We start from the raw sequence: 20,622 nt of genomic DNA, 5'->3' as shown, positions 1-20,622 counted from the left end.
ATGATGTCTCCTGAAAAGCTTAGAGAAAGCATCACTGTATACCGCAGATTTTTCTTGACCACCCTGCATTTTACTTTCACCTGACTCTTCCTTTTCTCCACTAACAGAACTCACATTGTTTTTCCAAATTTTTGAAGGCAGAGATAATAAAGGATGATGATAGAGAGTCTTTGTGGATCTAGATTTGCTGTTGCAGATGCTACAATTTTGTAAGATATTTCTCTTGTAGTTCTCGTGAAGTGTTTATAGTTAAGAACTAAAATAAATATGTCTCTGTGATGAAGAGCTTTGACTTTGCCAGAGGGTTAAGAGATACGAGATGGAAGATACTTGTGGTTCTGAAGCTCAAACTTACAGATAAATATGTTAGCATACTCCCTCCTTACCCAAATGCTCAGTGTCAGATGCTTAAGGTAAAGACCCTAAATCTCTATTTAGACACTTAAATAAAGGACTGCAAACTATTAATTTTATGAACCGTAATACATTTAGGTCAATGAATTCTTCAGTCAAATTAGTTCTCTGTAGCATTAACTCATTTCTTCATCCTTCATTTCTCTTCTCCTCACCAGCTATTATGCAACAGCAAACTGGTATCTGTTCGCTGTGTTTGCTCACGTGATGGCAGTGTTCTTCCACGTAACTTTTCCCCTCAGAGCCTAGAGTACAGCCATTATAGACATGTACACTAAAATAAACTGGAAAATGTGCTTAAAAGCCTGTGAACATCCATTTCATATATACAGCTGTTACATAGGCAAATAGGGTAATAATTATCATCACACTAAAATATATTAAAAAAAAGAATCACAAGTGTTGCCATTCAGATGCTGGGAAATGCTGGAATGAATGCTGGCTGTGCCATTTGTACTGTTAAAAGCATTCGCCTGTGCAATGTACTCTGCCTATATTTAATTTTACAAGGAAGATCGTAGCACAGAACTATTTTGGTTTAGTTTCAAAAGTTAAATGTAAGCCTTGCAGGACAGCTAATTAGCAACGAACCTACAATTCAAACTACTTCAAAGCTGATGTGTTCTTTCTAGTTGTGCACTTACTAAATGTGGGTGGTTAACACTGGTTATTTCTTGTCAGATTCCTAAGCCTTCATAAAGCCATCTGTTCAAGGCAGTAATATATATATATTTTGGTTCAGTCTTCTTTTTCTTCTCAAGACTACTTCTCATGAGCTCACAATATTTGTCATACTAAGTATTGTGGTGATCTTTGTTGTTGTTTGTTTGCTATACAACATTTTAAACTTGATCCAAAGCACCTGGAGGTCATCAACAGAGACTTTTTCATTGACTTCTATAGGTTTCACACCTCTAGCTAAGGGAAGGAAGAAGAGACTGAATTTCATATTCCAGTCTTCAAAGTGGGCAAAAAGGTCCTTCATATTATTACTTAATTCCCCACTGCTCATTGACTAGGATAGTCACCCCACATGCAGTGGCTCAAATCTTTTGAGTGGGAGGGGAATTTCTGTGTGAGAAGTAACGGGGCAGACTTGTGAATCTGGATGCTGAAAGGCTTTTGCTTGCTCTGCTCCCTATCATTTCTTCTCTCTTAAGCTCCAGCCAACACCTTCAAGGAAATATGCACACCATCTATGTGAGCTATCCTGTGTCAAACATCATGTTCTAAAGAGGCCTGAACCAAAGTTAACCTGGCCATGAGTTGAAGGATACACAGGAATTGTCTTAATATGAAACCAACAGACTAATTAGCTGCCCTTTTATAGTAGAGTACCATTAGTGCATAAGATGTTAATCTGAAGCAAACAAGCAAAAAGCCCAGTGACATCTCCCACTAGTCCAGTGCTGTCCCTTTAGGGAGAGCCAAGTTACAAGATGATAGACAGGGTCCAGTACTCACCTTGGGAATAGCTAGTTTCTCTCCTTTCTCCGGACATTCCTCTGAGTCGGAGCAGGTGTAGTTCTCACTGAAGGACACCAAAGGGTTCACCCTTGGCTTGTGGATGGCCTGGAAAGTTAACTGCGTATTAAGCAGGTTGCTCACTGTTCTCAGCGAAGTACACACGTTGGGAGGCAGCGAAGGATCTGCCAAAAGGTCTGTAATGAGCCCATGTGCTTCTCCCATGACAGCGATATCCACTGTGATGCTGGTACCAGAAGACTAAAGAAGGCAAAAATAATACATGTAAGACAATAGAAGCGAACAACCTGCTGAGCAGTATCTAAAGCTGTGGTGAACTCTCTCCACAACTTTTGTTAAAGCAGTTACCCACAGAGTGGAAAAATAATAACATGAAATAATTCTTTAAATAAGGAGAATCATGCTGAATAGATTGATGATCAGGCATAATGCTCACAGTCCGCAAAGAGCTTGGAATTTCATCGTATCTGATTTCACAGCTTTCACCATCTGCAGCTGACTTAACCCATCTGAATGAATTGTTCAGGCTCCCTACAGAGACATAGTCAATGGCCAGGGGCTATTTGCACAAATAATTTTGGAGACATAGCATAGGATGGGAGGAGTCTCACTTGAGAGATGCCTTTCTACTAACTACAGAGGCATCTAGAACAACTAATGTTCAATACTTATGCTTAGATGAACGAAATGAATCCCAAGCATATACTGAGATTTTTAAAATAGCTCCATGCTATTGAAATACAGCATTCTGGTATGGTGGCAACAACATTCTTCTCAAAGCAATTGCGTATTGGGCAGCTATATCAACATTGAAATGGAGTAAAAAGTGGATTTTCCAGTCCTTATTTTATTCAGACAGAATTGATGAGAATAGTTACTCTACAGACTTGTATGACCAGTTCAGATGGTCCTTACTTCCTCTTGGGTTTGAAATATATACCTACTTTACATATATCATTTAGGAAGAATTATTAACTAAAGTGATGTGTAAGCAGAAATAATACCAAGGAGCAGCTCATATCCTGGCAAATCTTACACACCCTACCCAGCACATGTATATAATTGATCTGTAAATGACGCACTGCAAACCAACTGTGGCACAGGCAAACTGTCTTCATACGTGTAGTCCATCCATCGTCCACACAGGTAATCTAACACAGCTGTAGCACTGGGCTTCCAGTGCATGAATAAGAGGGTTGATCCACAAATGCAGCTTTGAGTTTCTCCAGAACTTCCCGGCATTCAGCAGCTCCAACTACTATCTGTCCCGAAATGCAGTAGGGCAATGTATCAGCACTAAGACAAACAGTCTATTGCCAAAAGCAGGAAAGTTGTCAAGTCTGTGAATTGACAGCTATATGATACAATTGTAAAAGACTGAGGATCTTTAAAATCTATTAGAACAGTGAGCATGGATGCACACAGAAGTAGAACAACCAGAAAGGCAGGAGGCATATGAACTTTCAGTGCAGCAGTGACATTTCAGCCTCACTAGCTGGTGCACTATAAATCACCATAAATTCTGTGTAGAATCGCTAATTCAAGACACTCCAAGACTGACCATTTTTCCTTTGCTGTGTTTCTGACACACAAGCTCAATCCTGCTGCTACTGTTTGGGACTTTTCAGCAGGTGTACGTGCAGCTTGCCAGAGAGACCATTCCAGGAGATTTTGTACTAATTTGTTTTCATGTATTTCTTAGAAAAATCTAAGATACACAGTTTTCCAAATGGGGAAGTTATGCCTGTGAAAAGAGCATATGGGTTTCTTGGAGCGGCAAATACACAGCATGGAGAATTGGGCAGACTGCTTAGCAAGAAAGCGATCAGAGCCCTGGCCAGGAGTGACTCACCAGTGACAGCATTTATGGACCTCACAACACAGCAAAGAACAGAGCTTGACACTGCTTCGTTCTCACAAAAGGTTTTACAGGCAGTAGCAAAGTATTTCTGAGGAAAGTGATATATTAGCTAAGTATAGCTAAACCTCTCCCCACTATCTTCCCAGTTGCGTAGTGTGGACATCAGGCCCTTGGCAATAGCTCTTTCACTCCACTGATCCACTCCTCGTGTCCTACTTCTTGCTAACACAGAGGTAAGCTGGAGGACCAGACGACAGGCCTCCTCACGCACCATCCCCTCATGAGACCAGAAACCAGCCTCTTCTTCCCACATTTCTTTTCTTTGTCATGATACCAAATAAAATAAACCAGAAACTATCTGAGATAATGAAGTGCTATTTCATCCTACTGAAAAAAATTAATGGCTGAAGTTAATCTATGGCTCTTTCATTGCTTAACCTCTCAGGAGTGCATGCAGAAGATTCTGGCAGATGCTAAAGAAAATTCCTAAATTAAAAGACAAGGCTTGGGATGGGAGGAATTAATTATCTATCTTAACCTTTGGTCTGTTTTTCAGGGCTAAGGGGAGTGAGGGAGAATACATCACTGAGTGAGACAGAAGCCTCATATTTTCAGCAAAACTGCATAATCTACAGTTCGAAATTCTATTAAGCCTGGAGCCTGGAGTTGTTGATTGCCAATCAGAGACAGAGATTAATACTTCAATGAAGTAAACAAGTCTGACTCAGCGGGCCATAAGCAGAGGCCCAGATTTTGTACAGCAGTACTAATATTTTGCAAAGCAGCCAGCATTGTTCTCCATGATTAGTACCAAGTGGGGAGAGGGAGAGCCCTCTTCTTCTCAACGGTGAATTTCTGCCACATGGCCTCCGACATGTGGGGAGGCCTTGTCACGACTCGGTGACCCCTGCCTTGACTCTGGGACCCAGCAGATTTGACTGACTCAAACGCCAGGCTGTGCCGAGTCATGCGAGGAGCTGGTGCTGAAGCCATATGGCCCAGGAAGAGAGACGCCACACACCGGGTCTGCATCCTCCCTCCTGAGCTGTGCCTCCACCTCACTGCAAAGGAGAGCCTGCACTCAAATCAAGTTAGGTACTTACACACGTAACACACGGTAACACTGCTGCAGCCCATGCCCCACCAGAACAAATGAGTAGAAACGAAGCAATTCTCTCTTTGGAAGCGTGCCTTGCACCTGGGAAAGGCTTCAGAGCTTGACAACGGCACATACGATACCGCCTCACCCTCTGCACAACGTGCTCTTCCTGGAGCAAGGTGGCGAGACCTTTTGCATTTTTGACCAAAAGGGCACTACGTGCAGATCTGACGCTTTCAACCGACGTCTCACATGAAACCCATCCACCCTGCCCACATGAAACACACCAAGAGAGCTCAGCTCCATGCCCGTAAGGAGGCCCTGAGTGCCCCTCACCAGGGCTGAAATGAGAGATACACCCTGCCAGCATAGCCCAGCCAGGGTCACCATAAAACATCAACAGTTACCAATTTGTGCAGCATGACATACTGCATTGCACAAATCTTCAAAGTGAAAACACAGTATTTCAAAGACGTCACTGTATTGTAGCGAGCTGCCTTAAGTGGCACTTACATATATCAGTTACAGTACTGTTTGAACTACTCGTAGTGCTTAGAATCCTTAGAATGAGAGCATATGTAAAAGGAGAACAGACCAAACTTAAATTCCTCTTGATTAAAGAAGCAGAAGAGGGTAAACACTGCTATAATCCACCGATTTTAGTACATTAACACCACAGCCTAAATTGGTATGGTTTATATGTTGCAATTTAACTGCACAGAATTTGTAAACAGTTTCTTTTTTGAGCCGCCTGAATATTTCATCTATCTCAGGATGAATTTAGAGTACTATCAAGACTAGTCTGACTAGATAAAATTACAGGTATTTAAATAATTATTTTCTAAAAACAGTTACAAATCAAATGCATGAAAACATTTTAAAATATTTTATTTTTTAAATTCTCTACTACAAAACAGTAGAGAGCTGTGTATGCTTTGCAAACAATTACTCAGAAAGTAAACTGTGTTTCCCTAAAGGGCAAGGAAACCTGGAATTTTTTATAAAATACATATGATGATGTGAAACAATATAAAGATTTATGCAAGACAGTAAATTGCTGAAGATTTTAGATTGATGTAATTCCATATATGCATATACACAGACGTGCACACACACAGAGTCTTTTTTTTTAGGGTAAAAGTGCATACAAAATCCACGCTCAGGCTTTGTAAGTAGTTTTCTACTAATGTGCATAGCCTCTGCATGAACTGATCTGGATTCTTTCCAAACCACTTTACTCATCAAAACTCAAAGGCCGGATACTTGGGAATAGGGGCATGAATAATATGTTTGCAATCAACACTAACAAACAACTAACTTGATAAAACAAAACAAACCAAATAAAAAAAAAAAAAAAGAAGAGCTAAACTAAGGTGAATTTAATTTCAGTATTTATTTATCAATCTAAGCTAATAATCGTGAATGCAGTTTCCTCCCACGAGTTTTGGAGAAGATTGGCTTACTGTTCACTTTGTGACTTCATTCCAACTCTGATTTAAGCGATGTCGTGCAGTGACTAAAACTGAAATGCTCTAGGGCATGAGAATGAGAAAGCAAACAGGCTGGAAACAACAGCAAAACCAGATCAACTAAACATTTTCATTGATAACTAAGGTAAGGAGCAAAATAAATTCCTTATAATGCTGAAAAACAGCTGGTTTTGTGCTTCCCCTGCCCTTCTTTCTTTAAGTTGGCATCCAGGTGGGTGTTTTAGGCTGTGGTACTGCCTGGAACTCCTAACTGGGCCCAAATGCACTTGCTGTATGCTTTGGGACTTCTTTTTATGTACAGAAATAAAAGAAAGGATTTTCCCCTAAAGAACTCATATGAAAAATAAGATAACCAGATGACAGTAGGATGCATTAGAGACCGGGGACAGACACGCACAGTTCACAACACCAACTGCACACAGAGCACCATCTCAGTTTGCATGGGTGGGGGCTTACTGGGAATTTGTAAGAAAACTTTCATGTACCAAGAAGTGCACATACTGCTGCAACTGCAGGACCAAGTCACAAGTAGCACGTCCCACTGCCACACAGACAATTTTTGTCAGGGCAGGAAATTTATCTTCAAGGAACACTCTTAAATGCAATACGAAAACAATTTTCTGGTAAATTTTAATGATCACTTAGAATTTTTAGGTTTGAATAGTTTCTTTTGGATTTAAAAAAAAAAAACCTTTCAAAATTAGCGTAACCTTCTGTAGGCTTTTATATTACATTTCACAAAATCCCATTTGTTTTCTTCTACTAAATTATATTATGTATAAAAATCTGAGAATAGCTTTTTACTCACTAGCAGACAAAATTGTGTAGGAGAAACGAATTTAGGAAAATAGGAATAACATATTCCTTTATCCGTAAGACCTGATTGATAAATTTAGTTTACAAATTGTTCCTGGTTAAGAAACAGTCGACCCACCAGTGAAGCAGATTTGACATCCTTAACATATGCCTTACTGCAAATAAAGGTCTTACTCCCCTGCATTGGTGTTTTGCATATGATTCTCATCAAACTGAACTCATCCAGCTTAACTAAAAATACTGCTCTTTTTCCACCCTACAAGAAAGGACGATTAACATGACAACATAAAAACAGTCAAAACTTAAGCATAATAAAAAAAAAAAATAGAAGAAAGAAAAAAATAAAACAGTTATCAAACAGAGACCACAATTCATTTCACACAGCCTCATGTTAGGGAAAAAATAAAATCTTCATTTGCTGTGGCTTGCACAAAGAAAAGCACTGAAGGCAGAGATGCTGGCCTTTTACCACGTAACACTCAAGAACACTCTGTAAGTGAAAGAATGGGGGAGGCGAAGAGGAAAAAAAGGAAAAAAAGCAGCATCCAGCATATCTTCAATCTTCACACAATTATGAGCAACAATAAATCACAATTTGATATAGTTTCCAAGTCACATCATGAATGCTCAGGCCAAGCTGTCTGGAAAGAAAATTAAAAGCAACTATAATTCTCCATTATTTTAATGTCCACAGAGCGATTTGAAGGATAAACATGAATTGGCTTCTATGGAAATAATGAATCATTTTAAAGGCGCCACAGACTTAACTACTCCACCTTTCACTGAATGACTAAGGAGAAAAGAAAAGTGTGCGTACAATTCTTTGACATTTCACTTTTCTGTATTTGAAGCCGCAGAACTGGAGTTGTACCCAGACTTCTTATTTTTATTTTACTCTTACTTTGTACTAACACGAGATTTTGGGTTTTCTCTTCTTCGGCGAGCAAACAGGACATTTATGAGAATCTCTTCTCCACCTTAATGAAGCACAGCAATTTCACTTCCTGGCAGTGGAGCAGCCACAAGCTCTGTAAGGCATATTCTTTCGTAGCACTGGATACAGCACCTTCCCTTTGACTAATCCAATTGATCAAAGAAAACCTTTCCTAATCACCAACGTAATCACTGATTTTGCTGCTGATCCTTTAAAGCACCCAGAGCCAGATAACCATAAACCAGACACTGAAGCACAAAAGATGCATCCAGCTCTGGAGTCCTCAGCAAAGGAAAGACACGGACCTGTTGGAGTGGGTCCAGAGGAGGGCCACAAAAATGATCAGAGGGAAGGAACACCTCTCCTACGAGGAAAGGCTGAGTGAGTTGGGGGTGCTCAGCCTGGAGAAGAGAAGGCTCTGGGAAGACCTTATTGCAGCCTTTCAGTACTTCAAGGGGGCCTATAAGAAAGATGGGGACAGACGTTTTAGCAGGGCCAGTAGCAATAGGACAAGGGGTAACGGTTTTAAACTAAAAGAGGGTAGATTCAGACTAGATACAAGGAAGAAATTTTTTATGATGAGGGTGATGAAACACTGGAACAGGTTGCCCAGAGAGGTGGTAGATGCCCCATCCTTGGAAACAGTCAAGGTTGGGTTGGACGGGGCTCTGAGCAACCTGATGTAGTTGAAGATGTCCCTGCTCATTGCAGGGGGGTTGGACTAGATGACCTTTAAAGGTCCCTTCCAACCCAAACTATTCTATGATTCTGTGATAATGAGGGAAGACTCTGGATCTTTCATGAGCCATAACGATTACGGTTTTCAGCCTGGTTATATGGTGTTTGGGATGGCACAACCATAACAAAGCAGACTTTCCTGGTAACAATTACACTGAACTCTGATCTGCAGAGCAGAAAATGTCATGACTGCCACACACTGTGTCTGTAAGCTGGAGCACTTGCCAGCATGATGCCAGAGTCCAAGAAACATAGCGCAGCCAGAGGAAATTTTTGAAAGTAGTTCTGCAAACAGAGGATCTAATGAAATGGAGCTCAGTGATGAGTTATATTTTTTTTCCCCTCAGCACTCACTGTATTGCAATGACCCCTCTCCTCAGCAACAGCCCTCTGGCCACACAGTCAGCAGGACGCAGCTGTGCTTGGGGCTATGTGCATGCTGATGGGCAGGCTTATATGTCTCTCTCTTCATCATCTCTCACTGTGTTAAACGGCCAGTCATCTACTACCAAGCAAGGCCACTGGTTTCCCATAGGTTGCCATAAAATTTCTAGGAAGACAGTTATCTCTGATGCTTTCTGCCATCTGCCAAATTTGCTTGAAACTGTCAGACAGCAGGATCACATAAGCCTACCAGGACGAAAGCAAACCCATTCTTAAATGGCTCTAACATTTAATCTATTCAGAGTCATCCCAAACTTTGCAAATAATGAATTTGAAGCCTTTCAGAAAGAGGCACTGGTTTGCGGAAATGCTTCTTTTTTTCCCTTTCTTATAAGATCAGGGGAATGTATCACCATTTATAGCAAACTTTGTCTGGGGCTGCAGTCACCATTGCCACATCCTGCACCTCTATCTTAGACGACACCATTCACAAAGCTCACAGCTACAGCTGACTAAACTTCTTCCATTACAGGACCTTTCAGTTCGTGACAGCTTTGTCAGCCAAAGAGCTCAGACTGAAACAGTCTGTGCCAGGTATTTGTCTGTGGTGAATTATTTCAGCATTTGAGAAAAATTGTTCAGACATTTACAAGAACACTGTTGGAGCGTTTTATCCACGCTAAAAATTCTTAGTAAACTGATACCATTTAATCTGCAGCAGGCACTGAAGGTGCAGTAAGGTCTTTTGCTTTCTCTGTCCTGATATGTCCAGACTTAATTATATAGCCCCTGGGAAAAACAAAACCAAAGCTAGCTTTGCATGACCACTGTCGGTTGTCAGAAAGCAGCCACCAAACTGCCTGAGGATGCTGCCTGCCCTAAGTGTGCACACCTCCACACGCTGCCCACGTGGCCTTGTGCTCTGTGCTCAGCGTCCCAAGGGGCAAAGGATCACATTTAATCCAAGCTGCACTGTCAGTCTGCAACTCGGACTTACACCTCCATTATTCTTCCCTCCTGTTGAGTGACGATGTCAGGGTAATCGTTAGCATTGATAACAGCACGAAGATTGCTCCTCTCTTCAATACCCAGGCTTGGGTGAGCATCTCCCTGGATGGGCCGCAGCTGTTTAGAGAAGTCTGCCTCACAGCTTTAGCAGACATCTACATTTAAAAAAAAAAACATGTAGGAGATTCTTTTGCATATCATACACAACAGACAAACCAACAAGCCCTCAGGAAAGCATGGCTTCAAGGTTTTCACAGATAAACATCATGAATTTTTTAAAAAAAGAGCGCGAGAGAGAAATAGAGAATACATTTGAGTCCTAAGCAGTTCTGGTACTGTTTGTAACTTTCAAGGGGAGCTATCAGTTCTTGCTTTCAGGTCACCTAGCAAGCTTTCCCAGATTTGTAACCAAAAGAAAATCTCTTTGTGGTTGTCAGCAACCAAGCAACAACAACAAAAAGGCAGATGCAGAAATCATCTCAAGCAGCAGGATGATTAGATTTGGTAAGATTCAAGACCTACAGACTAGGAAAGTCTGCACCTGTCTAGATGCAAGTACTGGATATAACCCAAAGCAACAGAATTCCCCAGCATTTATACCTGACAGAAAGGACCTCAAATTAAGTAACTCCACTGGTACTGACATAAAGTAGTACCTAATTTTCCACATTACCTCCTGCCACAGTAGAGCACAAGTATCTTGGCTGCTGCTGGAAAACCCCAGAAAGTGTCAGGGATGGGGGCAGTGGGTTGTTGCCCAGACGGTGTGGCGTGGTTAGCACCACCATCACTCTGCAGCACGCAAGAATGGCTGAGGGGCAAGCTGGAACCAGCCATACATGCGCTCTGCCTTGGGCTCCTGGGGAAATCCCAGTTCAAATGAAGATACTCAGAGTTTTGGTGACCTTCTGCATAGGGCAGCCTGCAAGAAGGATCCAGGGAAAGCAGCTCCTGGAAGGAGGTGAGACCACGGGGTGAACTTTCTGGCTAAGAGCTGCCGGTCACAGCTTGGAAACCTTGTGGAAACTCTGATGCTGATGTCTGATGTTCTCGGCAGAGCCTTGGGGACTCAGTCACCCAATTCCAAGGGACTTTCCTTTTGATTCGGCTGCCTAAAAACCTTAAACTATCATGACTATCCCAGCCTGAAGAACTACTTGACAACATAGAGCAGATCACAGAGTCAGTCACAAACAGTCAGGGTTTATTATTTAAAAAGTAGACACTGCTCCAACTAAACTCAGAACTTTAAAAATTATTACTTTTCTTTAAAACACAGCAGATGGGAAAAATTAAATTCTAAATGGGGCTCAAATCTGCTTTGAATAACACAGACTGAGGAAAACAATCCGGTACTTCAGAGACTGTCCTCAATTGTCTTACATTATTGTTCTTCAATTTGTACATCAGATGGTCACAAATTGGTAGCTTGAAGCTGATAGTTTGCGTTTGTGCGAAGAAAACAGTGACGACTGTCTTCAATCTCAACTTGAGATGCAGTAACACCAGCTGAGACCCAGCAGGAGCGGGATGCTGGGTGCACACACAGCCGAGGATATGCCATCTATTAGTACCTGGTGATTGTACCCATTTGAGTTTACAGCTCCAAGATCCCAACTGCCTGCTTAGCATGGGAAGCTATTTTAATTCTACGGTGAACTAAAACAGAGCAGCCAAATACACAGCATGAGTTAAAAAAAGATCCATTGAAAGCAATAATCACCATTCTGCCTCCTGCGTACTAACTAATCCTCCCACATTTTCAACTTGACAGTCTCAGTTACACTAGAACGAAGCCAAAGGAGCCATATACTGCTGTATTTTCTCCCTTTCAAAATAGACTCTTTTGGGATGCATCTTGAGAAGCAACATCACATTTAGCAGCAAGTTGCAGAAATACATATGAAAATGATCCCACCTAAAGATTCACATCCACCTCAGTCCTTCACTAAGGACTGTTTAACAGTATTAAGCAGAAGAGCATTACTAAATATCATTAAAAACAAAATGCAAATAAATGCAGCCTCTAAATTAAGATAAAAGATTTGGGGTGGGGGAGATAAAGAATTGCTACAGAGAGTGTCAAACATATTTTAAAGTTTGTTTTAAAGGAGTTTAAATGGAATCATCAGGGGAACAAACTGAAAAAAAGCAAACTCGGTAACGTTTTAAGAACTGTTCACTGAGTGTTGAAAACCAGAATAAAAAGAAAATTAGAAACTAGGAAATAATCATCAGTGAAGCTGCAGATACAGTGTCTTTAAAGTTCAGTCTGTTCTTATTGAAATTATGACAGGGATTTGGAAATGACAGCAGGAGCCAGATGTATATCTTGGGCTATGTTTTGCATATGCCGTAGCAACAGGAGCAGGAAGATCTCATGAAACTCTCCAGGCGACCAAGAACACTAATGATATTTAGTGGCCTATTTTTTAGAACATGCTTTCACTGAAGCCAAAGGCAGGCAGAGATATTCTGCACCTTTTGAAAAGGATAAATCCTGTGCTCATGAAAGTCAAGCGATTGCCTCACTGCAGTCAAATTGGTCAAATTTTAACATTTTTTTTTTCTCCATCAGACCTTGTGGTTTGCATTATTTTAGTTCTCCTGATTTAAAGCACTCACACTAATGCCAGTTAATAACCATCCAGTGTTCCAGATGCCTCTTCCTCTTTCTCATGACTTTATGTCACTAATGAACTCCTCTGTGAAAAGAATTAATCATTTTTCTTTAAGGCTTGGCTTTGGATTCTTATATTATGACTCATTCAAGAAAAGCAACTGTAGCCTTAGGGACGTGCAGCCCCCAAATCCTTCATCGTCGGTGCTGCAGAGCTGTAATTTCTCTGAAGTACAAGCTACTTCAACATCTAAAGCCAGAACCTGCAAAATGCACACTAAGTATGCGCTATATGTAAAAATCCCCCACCTCTCCTAGATTACTTGTAGGCAGACGCTTCAATGAAGATCAGAACAGAGAGAAACAGTAATTCATATACAAGAAAAATAAAACACTATCCTCTACATGTCTTCTATGATATTAAAATGATTTTTTTCACTTAGCACAGATATAAGCTGACAGACCGGCAAGCCCTTAGGACTGCTTCCAACCTACTTCATCCTTGACCTGCAAGGATCAACTTAAAGACACACTAGGTTAGTTTATACTATAGGCTTATTTTTCCTTTCTGGTCATAAATGAGAAAAAATATTTGCCTGCTGAGATATAAGGTATACAGCTGATCACAACAATAGGTCAATGCTTGCGTAAGATGGCCATTTTCAGCCATTACTGTTCTGGCCTATAATCTACAAACTGGATGCTAAAGGCTCTAGGACTATCTAAGCAACCTCAGCAATCACTAATTTCTTTCATGAAGCTGGTGACTGATTTGTCCTGTGCACAGTTTTAATCTAAGAAAAGTCCTACTTTCAACTTGTGGCTTTCAGGTTGTGAGCAGTTCTTGACTTGCATTTTAGAAAAAGAAGAAAAGAAAATGCATACAGTACCCCCAATTATGATATGCTGGCTGCTGCTCAATTCTAATTAGAGCTTGACCTAGTCTGTACTTCTGCATCACAAATATCTCACCATACTGAACTTTGACCATCTGGCTCAGGGTCTGCACTTTTTGATGGGGGCCAAACACTTCTGTGTTTTTGGAAAGCTTGGATTCAAATTCACATCTAAATTTAACAGCATTGGCTTCTCATTTACAAAAGGCAACAGAACCATAGAGACCAAAAAACAGACACAGATCGTGAAGCATTGGTGCTTATGCTGGCAACTCAACTAGACAATGAATTCTGTTTCTACAGTGACTTATGTTTTCTGCTTGGATGTAGGTATTAAGAAAAGAAAAAAATCAACTGTGAGTTACACATGGGTTTTTTTAAATGTTAAATCCCCTTCTAAAGCTGAACTTCAGCGGTTCATCTCAATTTACTCCAGTAAGAAATGCGTGATGACGTACCAGTGAGTGCAATAGAAGCCCTTATTACTACTGAGTGGAGGTAGGTAGGCTGAATTTGGAGGGACAAGATGACCCAGTGAAACTCTATCACTAGGACTGTTACTGAACTGTCACAAGAGAAACACTGAACTCACATGTAGAAGAGAACAAGTGAATGCAACCCACTTAAATCATCACTTCTTTCTTAGCACAAAAACCATCTGACACAGCCAACACAGCATTGGTACTGACACTCTGGCCTTTTAAAGCTAAAGGCCCAAGGCGTTACTGCCTCTGCTGACAATTAAGAAACACGTGCTGTGACAGTGCTGGTTTAAAGTAACTATAAAGTCCTACATGACCACAGGATGAACGCAAAATAAGCACCACTGTACAATAGGTAAGTCACCTGCAGCACTGACAGTTATTACTCTTCAGATGAGTAATAAGGTACCTCTGCCTGGATGCATGCACATGCGTGTACATAAGTAACTAAACATTTCAGTTCTTCAACAACAAAATGATCGATTACAGTCTGGTGAGCTCTTCCAAGAGGGTCAACAATGCACAGAGCGCCCTACGCTGCCCAGCCAGCTGGCACGCCACGTACAGCCCTGGCACCAGGTCCCGAGGGGTGAAGCCCGCCAGCGTCAGAAGAGAGGTCCAGTGCACAACCCAGCCACCAGCCACCACCAGGCGTTACCAGTATCAGCACAGGGTTTGAGCTGTCCTTGAAGGCAAGAAAAGCACAGAGGAGAATGTAGACGTATGGAAATGCATGGAAGCACAGAGGAGTAGGGGAATATATGGAGAATGTGGAAAGGCAGGAGCAGAGTTTGGAGAAGAAGAGGAAGACGTGCTGACAAGCTGAAATCAAGGAGGAGGACACAATGAGGGCCAGTTTCAAAACAGCTGGAAATGGTGTATTAAAACCATACAGAAGTTCACATTTCATGGCAGACGGGTTAAAAGGCTGCTCTGAATTTTTAAAAGGAGGTATAGAAAAGCAGTATCAACATACAAATCTTTTAACACTGAAAATCAACTGCTTTAAAAGATACATTAGTACAAAGCCTTGGTATTTTAACTCAGGAGGAATCCTCTTAATCAGTGGACACAGTATTGAGCTATTTGCTGATGACACTTCACTTCTAATCCCACGAATTTGCCACAGAGTTCTCTTACACAGAGAACAGCGGTGTCCTCACAAACAAGAAACAGCGGTTCAAACTAGGCAGCTCAAGGATTCTCACTGTATTGACAACTTTAGACAAATACCAAAAATATTTTGTACACTGACAGAAAAACTATTGAGTTTGGAATTTCTGGCAACTGAAAGGGCTTGTTTTGGCTTTGCTTCAGAAATTTTAAAGCATTTTTATTAAAAGACGGGAACAAGAAGTCATGTCAACTTTGCAAAAATTAAATCTTCACTTTGAAAATGCTGAAACAAAGTTGCTCAGTTTTTTCAAAAAGGTTGTGACTTCTTGTCCTGCAGAACAGCCTGGTGCCCACATTTGCATTTTTTTGCTACATCAGACTTCTGCAGAGGCTTAGTGTCTCTCTCACAGTCAGAGGTTCATTGTTGACTTAAATGGGACTGATCCATAATGGGCTAGACCCTGGAGATGACTTCAATATTCAGGTTTGCTAACACTGGTGACCTAATGCAGGGTATTGAAGTTAAAGGTCTCCCCCCGTGGTCAGTTTAACTTTGGGAGGTTAAACTCCGAACAACAAAGATAAAAGAGCACTTTAATCACAAGAAAACGGTTGACTTCATTCCACTGACCTTGTTGAAGAGTCATGCACATCTCTCATTGCAATGTTTCATGTAAACATATTTGTTAACAAATTGAAACAGACCACAAGCAAAATTGTTTGCCATACGGTGCTCTGACAAATCAGCTGATGAAGCATATGGATTCAGTCTTCCTACTTCTGTATTATCTCCCTGACTGCTTCAATCTGAGTGTTACGAGTGGCCCCAGATACCCCATTTATCCTATTAAAGCAAAAAATAATAATAAAAAAATTACTAATCAACTCTCTCTGTACACCCCTCTTCTGCTCCTAATGTATTTGGTGAGATTTTTGGCAATGACATTAGGAAGCAACCTTCTCTAGAAAGAATTACTTCAGTTAAATTATTTCTTCTTTTAATTACTGTCGTTCCCAGCAAAATGCTAACACAGAGCAGAAAATGTATATCAGTAATGCTCACTCTGTGCAACACGCTGGCATCTTGCCAGTAATGTGAAGACTGCCCTTAATCTGAGTACAAATTTATTTGTATCCATTTCCTCTTTTAATGCAAGCTACAATTGCTGTAGAGAGTAAAGCTGAAACATTCTATATGATATCACAGCAAATGAAATACCTGACCAAATTAAACATGCACAACACTTCACTCATTTGCTCTTTTTATCTTCACTGACGGATCAAAGAAATGTGTTTGATTTCCTGTCAATAAAATCAAGGTGGCACAAGAAATCAGCGTGATGAGGCCCCACTTTGTTCTGCTTTTTAGGAAAGATGCATTCAATTAGGATGGGATTTCTCCAACATGATACAAATATGCCTTTAAGCCATAACTAACTATATAATGATCCAATTCTATACACAGCCGTAGCAATATACCTTGCACTTAAACATGTTAATAGCTCAGTTTCAATGGGGGGAGGGGAATTAATTGGAAAGAAAGGAATTAACATTTAGTTGGCCTTTTTTTAAACAGAGAAGAAAATGCAAATCAAAAGCTGTCTCTAAAGACTAGCTAATCCTTTGTGTATAGAGAACCATATGAGCCCGTGCCAGCTAAAAACAAACAGACAAGTTACAAATAGGACTTCATATTTAACTCTGGAGCCTGATTTGTGTGGATTTGGGTGTACTTAGTAACCAGTCAAAAAAGATAAAATCATGTTCTGACTCTAAATATAATTTAGGGATTTCTACTCTGTTTTAAGGGCTTGCTTATGTGATCAGCCTAAATGAGAACCAGTTCAAGGACATTTCACCAAGTGCACAGAATAAATTATTTTAAATAAAACCTGTCCATAAAACCTGGCAGACTTCTAACCACACACAGTAACTATTTTTGCTAGTAAAATGATGTTTGTTTAGCTTTGTATAAACAATTTATGGATCCGCCTTTAACATAACACAACCTTTTCTCCCTGCACCAAGCTGACAGCCACATGAAACCCCACACGGCTCCAGAGCAGCAGGCTGAACTCTGCTTCCCCTCGGGCAGCGGCAGCATCGGCGATGATCTGGACGCCAGCCCTTCATTACTGATGAGAACGTCACGAGAAAGGAGATCAGAGCGCAGGTCTTCTGCTGGAATGGAGCCACTGCCTCGCTTATAAACCAAGCGATGCAGACTGCGAGTTCCCAGCGGGACGGAGCGAGGAAGCCCAAACTACCACTCGTCTTTCTAAGGGTTACTGCCTCCTGGATGGTCCGCTAGTATCGCACGGGGTCAACGGCACAGGAAAAGGGGAGAGGGCAGAAGAGGGGGGTATGCAGCACAGCTATGAGGACGTCCAGCTGCAGAAGTGAAAATCACAACAGGAAAAGGGGATGAGAGCTTCATAGTGGGGATGCCAGTGAGAAAATTACAGAACAGCTGGTTTGAATACATATTCAAGGCTAGAGCACAAATACTTCCATAAATGAGCACACTACCTAGGATATCAAATGCTAGGTAACTGCTTAAAGTGAGTCAGTGCTTCAGGAAAGGGTATAATATAACAGCAATGGTGCAACTGAGCAGAACTTTTAATACAGCGCATTACGATCTCGCAGCTCTAGGTGTGAAAAAGCCTTTCCCAGGGATCACCAGATGGCACTATTCTTCCTTCAAATCGACACTGTAACCCTGCTGTGCACATGAAATGCTACCATCGATTTGGGAGGAAAAAGATCTTCATCCATGTTTTTTATATATTAGCCCAATAGTCTCTTGCTGTTCGCATTCTTTCCAATGATCTTGAAAATCTTGTACAAGCAACAAAGAAATTACTGTATCTGGGGGAGGTGGAGGGAATCTCGTAACATTTTGAACAGACCCTCATGCTAAAACATTCTATAGCAGAAGGATTACAGACATTTCTGTAGGAACAGAAAACTCCCCAGCAATATATGCAATGCTTGACAACAGCATTAAGAAAGCAGAATTTCTTTCAGAGAAGTAAGTCAAATATATAAGGATAACATATACATGCCCCTCTTCACCCCATTTTTTATTTCTCTCTGCTACCAGAGCTGTTGAAGATGCTAAACTCCATCTACAATTGTGCAGTGTTTAGTATGAAAGTATTCCCTAAATTTGGTTGAAGATTATCATACTTTTTTTTTTTTAATAAAGCTGCTGAGAGTATCCACATACAAATAATAATGGAAGAGAGAAAATGAAAGAATATTGCAAAAAATGCTAATAATGAAACATCAGCGCACGCACACACACACAAAGACAGTGTTTACACGTGCATGTTGGTGTAAATGTGCTTTCTTTCAGTTTGTTGATGGGATTTGCAAAAGGATGCAAAGTATTCAGCAACACATTCGCAATTAGGTACAAGCTACAGAGGCTGCGGAAGCAAGTCCAGAATACAGCTAATTTGGGATGGAAGTACAGAAGGGGCACATTCAAATTGAATTCTCAAAACCCTCTCATCCTAGATAGGAAAGAGCATTATTTCTTTTTTTGTTGTTGTTTTTGTTTAATCCACCAAAGGACTCATCTGCACTCAAGACTCTACAAATTGATAAACTGAGGGGCAAATTAATCGGCAGAGCGACTCCTCTAACTTCAGCAGGAGTCACAGCAGAACTGAAGTCTGCCTGCTGTGCTCACGGGCCAAATTCCCGCACAAAACAGATTTTTGTTTTTCTCTAAGCAACTCTCCCCCCTTGCAGCTCCCTAGAAGTTGACAGGCTGCTTCCTGTTCCATGATCTGTGAATCACGACGTGAACGCCAATCGCTACTCCCCTGTGAAATTCAATTAGGTATCGGAGCACAGCGTGAGCAGTAAGTTTCCCTAGGACACCAGCCTTAAAGAAATTGTACTCTTTCTTCCCCCAGCTGAAGAATGGAGTTATGAAAGCAAGGTCAAGTTGGTTATTACTCTTTGTACTCTGCAACATCAAACAGTCTGCTCTGAGACAGCTTAAAATAATTTCTCAACTTCCTAGTCATGAATATAATGGTACCAAATTTAAAGAGTCCAATAATTCATTGTATTTATTTGTGTGTTCTTCTGTAACCACTTAACACCATGTGAATTGCAGCAATGCTTAACATACACAGAATACCATGATAAATTACCAGAACTTAGTGCATATCATACAGCTGGAAAATTGGTAAGACAAGAGTAAGCAATATTAACACATGGCTTATCAAGCAGGAAAGGGGAGTATGTGATGCTGCTTGTTTCATGCCTTTCAATACCACTTTGTTAAGCCATAAAATATTCACACTTGGAAAGATCATAGGGTTATGTAGCCCCATATTTTTTTTCAGACAGATGGCCCTTGGTAACTTATGCACATCTTTGCCACTGCAGTGTACTCTGAGCAAGGAGGCACTACAGGGGCCCATTTGAAAGCTGAAATTGGTAGAAAATAAAATAGTAATGTATTAAAAGCTGGTTTGTGAGCAAAGATTATTGCTCATTCTGGAGCCTGTGGTAATCTCATATAGGTTTAGGGGAGTTTTAGTTTTAAATTGTGATGTAGGACTCAAAACCAGACTATTTTGCCTCCTTTCTGCAATACCACAGAGCCCATGTGCTCCAGCCAAGGTACGTTGCGTTTGCTTCAGTGAAAAATAAAAAGTGCTCCCACCCTTTATTCGCAGACAGAAATGCATTTCTCCTCCCTTTGACCTGAGAAACTAGTCCAAGGACCAGCTTCATAATCTGCAAGAAGCAGAAGGCTTCCACTGCCTCGTGCTCCCCAAAATTAAGTCTGGCTTTTCCTTCTCCAGCATCCACGTACTCCCCTGCAGGCTTTGCAGGTTCATCCAGGATCACTTCTCCAAGGTCTCAGTCCACTGCAAATCTAATCACAAGCTCTTTCTCTTGTGGGTTAGCTGCCAGACAAGGGCTAATGTTGAGTTACCACATCAGTAAGAGATTGTTCTGGCCTTCAAGTATTGCTATGTCCCCTGCCCAGCTGCTGTGGGGATGGCTCAAGCACAGCAAAGTAAATTGGTTTAATCTTGTGCATCTGGTACTGAGTTCCCACTCATCTGTTCAGGGGTATAAAGGGACTACGTTTCATTTCAATGCATCGATCACGTCACGGTCCAGCTCTAATGTTAGAGCCTGAAAGCCTCAAAATCTAAACCCAGATAGCTCCTCTTCTCTGCCAATATTTATCACAGTGTTGGACTTGCATGTTTGTTCCGCAAGCTACTGAGTCACCTGGATCT

General features: G+C 41.0%; 1 protein-coding gene across 1 annotated transcript in view; it reads right to left on the bottom strand.

The window, feature by feature from the left end:
• The window catches only part of PDE3A (phosphodiesterase 3A), a 262,587-nt gene that overhangs the window by 49,169 nt on the left and 192,796 nt on the right, over window positions 1-20,622 (bottom strand). The window contains exon 3 of the mRNA XM_087766233.1: window positions 1,879-2,139. Coding sequence (XP_087622359.1) covers window positions 1,879-2,139 — 261 coding nt within the window. The remainder of the gene's footprint in view (window positions 1-1,878; window positions 2,140-20,622) is intronic.

The sequence above is a fragment of the Nipponia nippon genome, unplaced genomic scaffold (assembly GCF_047370975.1).
Source record: "Nipponia nippon isolate SJK-2023a ecotype South Korea unplaced genomic scaffold, ASM4737097v1 scaffold_3, whole genome shotgun sequence".
Taxonomy (NCBI): Eukaryota; Metazoa; Chordata; class Aves; order Pelecaniformes; family Threskiornithidae; genus Nipponia; species Nipponia nippon.
Note: the sequence above shows the minus strand (reverse complement) of the source record. Positions and strands in the feature narration are given on the sequence as shown.